The following is a 12,648-nucleotide window of genomic DNA, read 5'->3' as shown; positions in this document are numbered from 1 at the left end:
GACAAAACCCACATAGTCTTCAATGGGGAAGGATTGGACCTAAATAATGAGCTATCCTTATTCATGAGAAATCCAATCCAGGAATGAATTAGTCCAGGGAATTAGTGCCTGAAGGTGATAGGATTTTTGATGGTGAAACAGAAGAACATTCTATTTCTGTTTGATGCTTAAACATTTAGGGCTCTATCAGACCACTCTCCTGCATGACAAAGGCACTAACCTAAATTTTTCAAACTTGGACGCCCAAAGTTAGTCACATAAATCCACATATGAAACCTACATAACTCCATCCGTACTGGCAATTCTAGGACCCATAATTCACCACCGTTGGAACTCATCCATGCTAGCAATGGTGGTGGCTGTGGTGTGTCATCCAACACCTCAGGGGATGAACAGCTGAAAAGTGCAGAAGGTTATTGTGTCAGGGAGAGAGTGTTCAACAGAACACATTCTGCACCCTGGACATTCCCATGGCCTCTATCTCCACTGGCCAGCGATGGGGTGAAGATCACACTTCACCCTCTTGATTAATGTTGTAATGGCTGTTCTTCCACTGTGTGCCAGGAAACTCCAGGAGGCATTGTGTCCCTTAGCAACCTCTGCCCTGCTTTCACAGCATATGCCATAAAGCAAAATCCATCCCTATATTTCAGAGCAGCATTTTCATTGTGCAAGCTGAGTGTCTAAACAACTCCAGCTCTGGTATTGCTCCCCTCTTTGACTTGGGTCAAGTCACAAAGGGCTGGATTTTGTGTTCTCTTCTGTTCGCTTTGTGTCACTCAGGCAGCACAGACAATGGACATACCTGACTAGTAAAGAATTTCCCCTGCGTTGTGGATCTCTCCAGGGGTGACAGAACCAGCTTCTGCAACAGCTGTCCCCACCTTCCCTTGGCCATTGCCTAGGAAGAGGAATACAGGAAGGACTTGTGTTGGAGCTGGTCTGACTTCCTCCAGGACCAACTGACGTGGATCGAGGAGCTGCATGATTTCCCTGATGCCTCTCCTCTGCAGCCAAGCTCCATTTGGGTGGAGTGGAGAATCCAGGCCATTGAAGTCCCATTGAAATCAACAGGACTTGAGCACATGCTTAATGTTAAGCAGATGTTTAAGTGCTTTTTTAAGACAACAGCCCATTAACCTCTCTGATCATCTGTAAAATAGGGATAATAATGCTTCCCTATCTCTCAAGGGTGGTGTTAAGAATAATTGGTTAATGTTTTTAAACTGCGTTGAAGAATTAAAGGACTGTAAAATGCTATGCAGATTTGCTTAGTCCTAGACTTAGAGAGGTGTGTGTTGCAGGGGAGGGGGAGTTTATTTATCTTTTTTTCCCAAAAATGTTCATTGCTTAAATCTTTTCTTTATGTTGGCAAGCGAATACGTAATGTAGGTATTTCACTGTGGAAGCACACCTGTTTCTTAGCTGGTATTAGAAGCAGAAAGGCCTTAGCTTTCTAAATGCTGACACATTTGCATCTATAAGAAGAAACAGACAGAATGGAATATAAAAGATTAAAAAAGGGGGAAAATCTGAATTTTTCAGTGTGTTGTTAATGCTATTCCAAAAAAGAGGAGAAAAGATCCATTGTACATTTCCAGCAGAAAGTTTTACTTTTCCTTGATGTCCAAAACATCAGCTGGTTTCAGTCCAGCATAAGAATGCTTACACAATAGGGCATTTTTAATTGGTCATTTAAGCTTAAATTGGCTACATTATTATGCTAATTAAATTATTTTCCCTTTTCAGGGGCCTCAGGGACCTCCAGGACAAAAGGTATAGTATAAACAACAATACTGTGAAAGTGATTATACTTTCTAGTGCCAAATTGCAAGCAGGAGAGGTGAATGAAATTAGCTACTGTACACCACATTGAAGCAGTTAGTTTAGTCTGTGAATTTTGTTTTCCGAAAATACAGCTACATAATGTGAGACACAAGATTTCTAATTTCGCCCATTATAGGAAATTCAAGCAATGCAGAGCAGACTGTTTTCAATCTGTCTGTTGAACTTGCAGGTTAAAAGGGCACTATAATTTTCTTTATTCAAGTACTGTATAACTATGAAACCAAACTTAAAACACTGTGAAAGGTGGGGGATAAAGTTTCAAATTGAATGCATGTCTTTACTCAAGTAGATCAGTGCCATATGACCAAAAAAGTGACCAGAAGAAATAAAGGATGTAGGTGTTGCTGATAAATGGTGTTTGGTTGGCTGTATTCAGGTGGCCTGCCGGTGTCTTCCTATTTCTATGGTAACCTGACAACTGACTTCCTGTGAATGCTTTCAACATTATTTACACTCATTAGGACTGACTGCTGCAGTTTGATGGAATGAACCAAGGATTTATGGGATTGAACCATTAGAACAATACTAAATATATCGGTAATAAAAACTAGTAGGCTGCACTTTGCCAGTGTGTGACCCAATTATCATGAAGGCCAAATTGTTTGAAAAGTGATTTCAGAAGATAAACAATATTGTCAAAGATGATTAAGAAAATTCATTTAATGATTTTAAATTATCTAGAGAAAACCTAAAAGAATAATTATCCTTCAGAGGTGGGAATGATATTATCCCCTGTTTTTCTGTCCCTGAGACTGTCACAGACACAGCATTCTTTGAAATCTGGGTTGTTTGGCATTGGTTAAAACAAAACATTTCAAACAAAAGAAGGTAAAAGCTATGAAGATGTAACGGCTTGATCCTGCACCATTCAAGTCAATGGGAGTTTTCCCACTGACATAAATAGGAGCAGGATCAAGCCCTAGGACTAAGGAGAGGAGCGTTGTATGCTTAGCAATATAACCTCTGATAGACAGTGTGTGAAATTGTAAAGCTGCCCTGGTCCCCATGTTGCCATTTTAAAACTACTCCTTCAGACTTGGGAGGTACTTTAATAGCATGCTTAACATCAGCAAAGCCTTTCTTTTTTTTTTTTTTTTTGGATGTTAGAAAATCTGAGATCCTTTTGCATGATTAAGCATATGCTAATTTTAAACCTGTTTTATTTATGCATGTCAGCATCTTGTAAGAAAAATCAGCAGATATCAATAAGGAAACAGTCCATACTAAAAAAAAAAAAAACAGTTTATCAAGAGCCTGATGGCTTACCTCCCTTCTGAGCCTGTGTGTTGCCCTCTGTTTTTTGAGAGGAAGAGCAAGAATATGTGGCTGTTCACTAATGCCCCCTATTCCTGGTTAGCATTCATGGGCTGCTTGCATCAAGCAACAACAGGGCTGGTACAGACAATGCTACCAAGTCTGCATCCTTCGGGGGCCTCCAGCAGGGAAAAGGGTGAAATGCTCATTTGATATCTCTTGCTAAGGTTACAGTGCCACGTTGTATGGAATACCAACAATTTCTGAATGACTCACAGCTCTAGGGAGACAAGAGCTGGAGCCTTCTGAGAGTTCAGGATGTCTCCCTTTACTGTGGCCCATTCTGGGACACATGACACATTTCCTCCTTTTCCTATTTAGCAGGAATTTTCCATCCATTATTCTCCTAACCCAATCCATCCACAAATGTAGGCATCAGTATTGGACACATTCCCTAATGACTTCTATGTCCCCGGACTTCTCCCACTGTACTGAACTTTCTAACTGGTGTGCATAACTGGATGGAGGGGAGAGGGTCCCCCACTGATTCTTTGGTCTTGCAGAAAGTGGACCCAAATGAATGGCTTTACAAGGGGCTCTAGATTTGTTTGAAAGAGTCCTGGGCAACAATACACCCCACCACTGGCAATTCCCTTCTCTTTAGAACAAACTAGCCTGTATAAAGAGGCTCAGACGCTTGTGAGCTAAGCTGAGGATGTGTTTATAAATGAAAGATAAATTGATGGTTTCAATATACTTTTTCACTGAAACTTACTGTTTAAAAAAAACCCCCCGCTATGTCAGCACATACTGTACTGCTGTTTTCCTCACCTTCTGAATTGTCACTGAAAATTCATAATGACAGTTGCACAAGTTAGTACAAAAAGACAATGCATCATAAAGAAGTTTACATTTGTTCTAAGGCTTTATAAAAAAAGATCCCTCAAATGTTACATTTCATTGCCGATTTCTTTTTAATTCTTTCTTCGCGTCTGCTTCTTGTTTGATCTATAGTGGTTTTTAACGTTTTGATTGTAGTAACTAAAACTAAGCAGTGCCAGACAGAATTATTCCAGCTTATCCCTTAAAAGTACTAAAGATTGGTCAGTGTTACCAGTTGGTAGCTTTAAAGCATGGTTCCCGATATGAATATTTTTGATCACAGAGGTCCAAACACTAGATTTAGGAGGCTCTGTCTTCCAAATTCATGCAGAGTGGTCAGTGGAATTGAATTATAATTCCTTAGTTTGTACTGAAGGTTTCAGAACATCACAATATAATCAGCCATTTGAAACTTGGTTAATGAAGTAGGACATCAAGTATGCAATAATTATAACACTAGGACACTTCTGATTAGTGCAGAAGGTCAAGTGGGAAGAGCTCTTACAGTCAACAATGATTATTTTTAAAAACATTTTGCACTTATGGCAAGCATGTGTTCAACATAATTCTTTAAAGTATTGGGTTTAGAGCTGACATGTTTTATGATTTGTTTGTCTGTTAAACTTGCTAAACCCAAGTCTATGGTTCCCATCAGGGTTCTGTTGGAGTGCCTGGTGTTCCAGGAATAGATGGACATATGGTGAGTTCAATATGAAACTTTTTCGCCTTCTTTTTCAGTGCTGAAAATGCTATTTACTTGAGTTTCTAAAGCCAGTCAGAGTTTTTCTACATGAAAGAATTGCACTTATATAACCAAAGATGTGATTTTTTAACAGATTTTGTTAACTTGCTGCCAAAGACACTGTGGACACTCTTTTTTTGTTTGAGGGACTTTTTCTGATTTAGCTTAAGGCAACTGGAGACAAGTTTAATTGAAACTGAAACAAGCCACTGTGAAACTGGGCTAAGAGTGTTCATACAAGGGGTTTGTTTTAGTTTAACTAAATCAGCTTTTAAAAGACACCCGTATAACTTAAATGGAAATGCCTTATGTAGACAAATCCTCAGTCACTATGTCTCATTAGGAATAATTTTTAATTTCCCAATTCATACAATGAAACTTTAGTTTTCTGAACTCCCAGGAAAAGTCGTGAAATACAACAGGATCAATGATTGGCTATAAAAATACACATAAATTAGGTAAGCAAAGATAGCTAGACAAAGATTCTGTTCAAAATGATAACACTATTGTTGCAAAAATAGATGTTGAGATAAATACGTACAATGTTATTGTTAGTTTTAAATTGAAGTTTGTGTTGGAGGGTTTATTTTGGGTTTGCATTTTGTATATAGCCAAATACTGCAGTCCCCAGTCATTTATGTTATTCAGACAAAATTTCCATTGAAGTATGTGGGAGTTTTGCTTGAATAAAGAGTAAATAAAGATTGTGGGATCTGGCCCTTAAATGGAAAGAACGAGATAAAGCTTTTAAGCTGAAACGAATACAGTGCTGTTGGTATTATGAGAACATGTAGTTTTAAAGTCTCCTTACAATTAAATTAAGACAACAAATAGCCTTAAATTACTATGTACATAGGGAAAAAAAGACAACCTTATAGCTTTTTGTTGGGCCCAGTTCTGCAGAGAGCAATTTTACTCCCATGAGTACTTCCATTCAAGATAATGGGACTACTCATGTGAGTAAATTGACTCATGCTTCAGTTTTTTGAGGGTCAGGCCCCCAGTGAGCTATGCCCTCCACCTGCAAGACACCTATGAAATCTGAACCTAGAAACAAACTTCTTCTTTCACTGATACACAAGACACGGCTGTATTTGGCTCTTTCTATAGATCATGCCAAGTTCTGCAGCTAGGTTCAGGGAGAGATAAATGGAAGTTTGTCAGATGGAAGTGTATAACTTTACACAATGTATCTACAAAAAAAGAAAAATACAAAAGATTTTTTGCAATTTCTTTTTTCTTTCTCATGGCTTAATGCCTTTCTATAAAGGACCATGTCTTCTCTGCTGTTTTTACAGTGCCTGGCTCATTGTTGTGCTACTAGCAATAAATAATGAATAATAAAATGGATTAGAAATGTAGGGGGAACATAAACTTCGATTCACTGTGGAAAAATGCAAACTAATCCATCTGGGAGGAAAATAATCCCCAAAACAATTATTCAGTTGGGACGGGAGGAGGGATTTATCTTTGGTCACTAGTGAAATCAATTTGGTAGTCCTAATCTTTTAGTTCCATCACCAAACTGACTCACAATTCAGCATGACTGATGGTCTCTGCTTACAAGAGAGGCCTCTGACTAAAACAGCAGGGGTGTTTCACATCAGCACTAAGGTCTGTTGGCTGTGCTGGGTGGGGAAGTTTACATAATATGCCTGGCCCGGCTCTAGACAGTACTATGCATCTGTTTTTCTCATGAACACTTACTTTCCTACCAAACTTCAAAAACACTTGCAGGGAATACCAAAAGGAAAAAAAATATAATTGATTCACTGTGTTCGGATGACAAACCATTGTATATAAAGATGGTGATATACATACAAAAAAACCCTTAAAGCATAACTCCAAAGTGTTTGATCATTTATTTTGAATTGAGTTTTTCTTAACAAAAAAAAAGTACAGCATTTAACATTATAATTTGCAGTTCTGCATCTGTATAATTGGATGATAATAGTTAACATTTAATAGTCATTTCATTTTATTGCTAGTAAAACATGAACCTAATTTTGCCATAATATCCGAGGAAGACAAAAAAAAAATAGTGTTGTCTGTTGTAAGACATCAAAGGAGAAAATATTTTGGAATCAGCATATGTGAAATCTAAGATATGTTAAAATATCATCAGCCAAATTTTTCATGGGGTCTCAGATTTTGCATCTGCTTTTTTGTGACTGTGCTTAGTTGAGAGAACGATTCTGCAGGCACAATCACTTATGGGCAAAAACAGTAGAGTGTAGATGCTAATTACCAGTGCATTATTTGTATGTTCAAATCGGGTTTGTGACCATGTAGTCTACCTCCTAAATGTTATCTGGTGTGTCCACCAAAGTGTGGGTGCAAAATTAGTAACATCATCTTTGAAAACTTGGCCTACTTACTTGTAAAGGAAGGACAAGATTAATTCCAGGCAAATTGAACTATATTTGATTGATGATTCACTTCCTATAAAAAAATTATTTTTAGGGGCTTGAGGACACAAATTTACTCAAGCAAATAGTTTTTACTCACATGAGTAGATGCATTGATTTCAATTGGACTACTCATACGAGTTAGGATTTGCCGGATTGTGGTCAATATTTTTTTTTAAGATAATACATTGGAGAGACCAGTGTGGACTTTCACTGCGGGTACAAATAAATGATTCTGTGGTCTCACAATTTGTACATCTACCTTCTGAAAGTTACGTATACGGTGTGGTGTTCATACTTTACAAAGGAAAAAATAAATATGGAGTTTCCATAGGAAAAAATGTTACAGCTCTTTACATGCTACTCATCAAATTTAAATTGTGCTTCAAAGATAGAGCCTAACAGTTTCTGTTTATAGTTTTATGTTCTGATTTCCTTCAGTAGTTGTGGCATTTTCAAACATTTTCCTCTGTATAACTTGAAGACACTTTTAAATGGTTATACATTTCCTATAAAGGCGTCATCACATTTTCATTCAGGTTGAATGCTTTACTTTTGGCCTGGAAGAAAGAATGTGCACATTACTAAACTAAGAAACTAAATCCTAGAGCAAAGCTATAGAGATCTAAAATAAAAATGTAGACAAAATTCTTTTCGTTATACTACAGTTGTTTTTCACAGCCCTTGACGACATGTAATATTTTATTGTGAAAGAAAATGAATTACTTTAATGTAGCACAAATGTGACAAAGGTGGCATGTTGCAATTCCTTTCAGTAAATGACTAATAAATTCCATTTGTTTGCGAATAAATGAAAAAAGAATATTGAAAAGCTAAATTAAAATAACATTGTATAATATATGAAGAGGCGTATAATATACTGTACAATACACCATGCAGTATAAGGTTTGTTCCTGCCAGTGAGCTATGCAAGTGGATCCCTGTGCTCAGATTTTGGTGCCAAAAGGTTAAATCTTTCAGATAGTATGCAAAGCCATAGTTCCATTTTATGCAGGAGATATTGTTGAAAAAGACTGGAATAATAACTTCAGTGTCTGGCTTAATTTTTCCATTGTCCATTGTAGGCTTCTCTTCCTCTGTAGTCTCAAACTAGAGATAGACTCCTTTGAGAAATGAATGTTTATGCTGAAGAAGCTAGTCTTCATGAATTAAAGTTAGAGTTTGTTGTGAGATGCTGGCTGGTGATTCTGGCAGCGTTCTTATGGATTTACTGTGATTTGCAGAATATTGAACCAGCCTCAAATATGTGATGCAAATCATCTCCCTTGAAGACATATGGGTAAAAGGTTTAGAAAAGCCTTAGAGCCATGATAGCCTTTTAATGAGTGAACTCCCTCCGTCTAATGATGTATTGGACTAGAATGCAAGGGGCATTAACGGGATTAATATTTTCTTTCTTAGGATCCAATTCAGGAAAGTATCTCTGTTCAGGAAAGCACTTAAGCATGTACTTAATTTTAAGCATGCACTTAAGGCCCGCTGACTTAAAGTTAAGCATGTGCTCAAATGCTTTCCTCGGTTTTACTCCCCCTTCAGAAATAATCACTCACCTTGAGGAAATTTTGTAAGGTTGCCGTTACCCATAGCAACACCCCCAGCAACTAAAAGTCCGCAATGAAGTTACTTTTTCTTTTAATGCGAGCCATTTAATGTACAGCGAAGCAATCTCAGTCATAGAAGGTTTTTCTGTATTCTTCCTTTTTTTCTTCATCCGTCCTTTAATTGGAATAGTGGAATATGGAAAACGGTTACTGCTTATGACCAATAGGTCTGGCCCGGGCTACATAGCAATGTAGACAGGCACAATAGCTCTTGGAGCAGTGAAAGGATGTAGCTCTGATCAGGGCCTTCTCTTCCTTTTTACAAAACACAGTGGGCACTTGTCCCTGTGCCACTGGTGTTCTCCTGGCTAGTCCAGAGAGATAGCGGGGCTCTAACCCCACTCCTCTCCACCATCTTTGCAGAATCAAGCGCTCACAGTAGCACAAGCCTGTCCCATCGGCGTGCACTGGGAACACAAGGTGCAGGATAGTGCCTGGCCTATGTGGGGACTCAAGGGAAAGTAGAAGAGTTCTTGCACTTACACAGTGTATCCCTGTATCACTAATATTAAACTGGCTACAAAAGGATTCTTGAAAAGTTTAGATACTACAAGGATATGACTCAAATCAGTTATTCCGTATGTGGGCCTTACTCAGGCAGAACTCCTGTTGTCTCCAACAAGTCAGAAGGACTTTTGAAGTCAATGGGAGTTTTGTCTCAGTAAGGACTGCAGTATATTTGGCCTGAAGGAATTCACTTTCCCATGAGCGGATTGGAGATTTACTTGAGCTGTGTAATTCTCATTAGCTTTAAATGGGACTTTCTTACAGTACATAAATCCTCCCCTCTTCACCGCCTACATATGTTAGACTCCTATTTTTATTTATACATTACTTGGGAATTTTTTTTTTGAAAAGGATGTATTGAAAGCAAAATGTGTGGTCAGTGTCGATCATTCCACTTTAAATTGCTTCAGTAGTTTGACCAAGTTACCAGATAGCAATTTGGCAAACCTGAAAAAAAATTTCCTTCTTTTACATATGCTAGTAGATTTAGAGACTGAGGGTGTGCAGATTTATTATTACCCTTTTGATTGCTTATTTATTATTACTCTTGTGCATATACATTTCTCTTCCAGTACTATTTATTACACAGGATACATATTTTAAAAGATTTTCTTTAAAGTATTTTTTGCAGGTATAAAAACCATGTTGTATGAAGTGCAGTTTATTAAAAGAAGAAATACAAAGAAAGGAAACATCATTGAGTATAATTCACAAATTCTCAGACGAGTTTGTGGGCCAGCTGAGCCTTGTTGAAGAGTCTTTTCACTTAATTTCACCTGGTGAGTGGGCCAGAAGAGATTTCCAGGCCTTAAACAAACAATTTTAAGTTCCTTTTGAGGGGAGGGGGACGAAAAGCAAGTTGAAAGGAGGTAATTCAACCTTTGCTTTAAATGAAAATCACAGTAACATGTCTGAGAAACCACTTTTTCCCCCTGTCCTCGTTCATGTATTTTACAGGAAAATTAGCCTGGATTAGGTTTTGGGGGCCTCTTGTATTTCCTCTTCCTTAAAATTAATTACATTCTAGTGACTGAAAAATATAGCAGCACTGACAAACCTTTCCTCTCAGGGGCAGGGAAAAATCAACCAGATGCTATACCAAGAGGTACTCATCACACCAAAACTATGCTGACATGAAAGAGGCTGCTTTTTTTCTTGCTTTTTTACCCTTTTGGTCCTTTTTCTTTTAAATTCAAGACATACAGCAAAAGTTAGGTTAGCCACCCACCTCAATTTTTGCTGAACAGTCCTGATTTTAGATCCCAGTCCTGCAGGGCACACAGTACCTGCAAGGTGAAACAGGCTCTCAACTCCCTTTGGTTCCTTTGCATGTCTTTCCCACAGCTTACAGGATATCAAAAGAATTGTAAGATATATTTGGGGTATTATGCAATGTCTCCATAGTATGTAGTATCAAAGTCCAAGGGCAAAATCTGAATTTGTGTGGACCTAACACAACTTAATAAAAGCATGTGCAGAGAAAGACACATGCTTCTTGCAGTTGTCCAGACATTAGCTCAGTTATCAGAAGCCAAAGTCGTCTCAAAGATAGGTACTACAGCAGGCTTCTGGCAAATCCTCCTTGCTAAAGAACCTATACTGTTAATGACATTCATGATGCTGTTTGGAAGCCCCTGTTTTAATTGTCTTCCATTCAGCATATCTTCAGGACCAGAACATTTCCAAAAGAGAATCTTTCAGATTGTGTCAGGTCTGCCTGGCATCCTTTGCCATGCAGATGAGGTGCTGGTGTATAGCAGAGATAAAAATGAACATGAAAAGTGACTACATGAAGTTTTGAGATGCTGCCAACAAGCTGGCCTCTCTCTGAATGAGAAATGTGAATTTGGAAAAAGGAACACACAAAATTTGTTGAACACACAATTAGTAAACAGGGAATGCAGCTGGATTCAGAGAAACTGAAGGCATTACTCATCTTACCTTAATCCAAAGACATTTTTGCTGTAGGAAGATTCCTGGGCATGATAAAACATTTTGTAGAATTCTTAACAAATTTAGTTCATCTAACAAAACCCTTAAGAGATCTCCTTAATGGTCATAATATATTTATCTGGGGGAGCACACAACAAAACCCGTTTAATAAAATAAAAGAACTAGTGATATCTCCACATGTTTTTGCACAATATCCAATAAAATATCCAGCAGCAGATGAATCTTCATATGGTTTAGGATCAGTGCTCGCACAAAATCACCCAGAAGGAGACCAGAGGCTGTTGCATTCATATCAAGAAGGCTTACAGAAAGTGAGCAGCAATATCCTCAAGTGGAAAAGGGAAGCTCTAGCAGTCACTTTTGTCTGTGAACAGTTCAGTGCATATCTGTTTGGCTGGCATTTGAGTATTAAAATAGACCAAAAGCCTTTAGTGGCATTATGATGTTCAAAACCATTGGATGACTTTCCGCCTAGGATTCAAAGATTTTGACTATGGCTGCTTTCTACATTGAACATATAGCAGGGAAAGCACTCATAGCAGCAGACACTTTCTAGATCCCCAGTTGAGCAGCCACAAATGGAAGAAAAAGCTTTAGAGAAAGATGTCAAAATCTACATTGTCCTTTTTCTGGAAACAATTCCAGCATCTGCCAGCTGACTTCAACAAATTGGAGATGAACAGCTAAAGGATAAGAGTACCAGAAACTGACTCAACTTTGCCAAAGTTCTGGAGCCAAATTCCACCAGACCTACTACAATATTGGCAGAATCTAAATGACCGTCACATGACTGATGTTTCTGAAAGGACGATTCATTCTGATCCCGATGGTACTTCAGAAAGAGATGCTCTCCAAAATCCATGAGGGACACCAAAGTATAAACAAGTGCAGGGCATGAGCACAACAATCCATGTGGTGGCCCTGTCTGAGTAGGCAAATTCAGAGCTTAGTAGAGGGCTATGAGATATGTAACAAGTAAAAAAAAAAATTGCCAGAACCATTACTCTCTACAAAGCTACCTGACAGACCTTGGCAGCAGGTAGCCACAGATTTGTTTTCTGGAAAGGACTCACACACATTATTGTAGTTCTCCAGATGTATTCACTTGGACATACTTACACACGCTTCATCAGCACAGGTCATCCAGAAACTAAAGTCAGCATTTGCAAGACATGGAGTTCCTATAGTCTTCATATTTGATAATAGGCCTTAATTTACCTATGAAATACTGCTAGCATTTGCACAGGATTTTGATTTTGAACCTCATTGTAGTAGTCCCCTTTATTCCCAGAGCTACTGGGAAGGGGAGAAACAGTGTAGACTTTAAAAAAGACTTCTTCAAAAATCAGTGGATTCATAACAGAAGACTCCTGGCATATCAGTCTATCTCTGGTAGAACTTCTGATGTCAGGGTGACTAAGGACTGACCTGA

The 12,648-nt window shown here is 38.2% G+C and overlaps 1 protein-coding gene across 5 annotated transcripts in view; it reads left to right on the top strand.

Annotated features, from left to right (window-relative positions):
* COL25A1 (collagen type XXV alpha 1 chain) overlaps positions 1-12,648 on the top strand; it is a 412,520-nt gene that overhangs the window by 304,734 nt on the left and 95,138 nt on the right. For all 5 annotated transcript variants that reach the window (XM_043545532.1, XM_043545531.1, XM_043545529.1 and 2 more), the window contains exons 11-12: positions 1,750-1,776; positions 4,640-4,684. In XM_043545532.1, the coding sequence (XP_043401467.1) occupies positions 1,750-1,776; positions 4,640-4,684 (72 nt within the window). The remainder of the gene's footprint in view (positions 1-1,749; positions 1,777-4,639; positions 4,685-12,648) is intronic.

This window comes from Chelonia mydas, chromosome 4 (assembly GCF_015237465.2).
Source record: "Chelonia mydas isolate rCheMyd1 chromosome 4, rCheMyd1.pri.v2, whole genome shotgun sequence".
Classification (NCBI taxonomy): domain Eukaryota; kingdom Metazoa; phylum Chordata; order Testudines; family Cheloniidae; genus Chelonia; species Chelonia mydas.
This window is presented reverse-complemented; position numbering and strand designations above follow the sequence as displayed.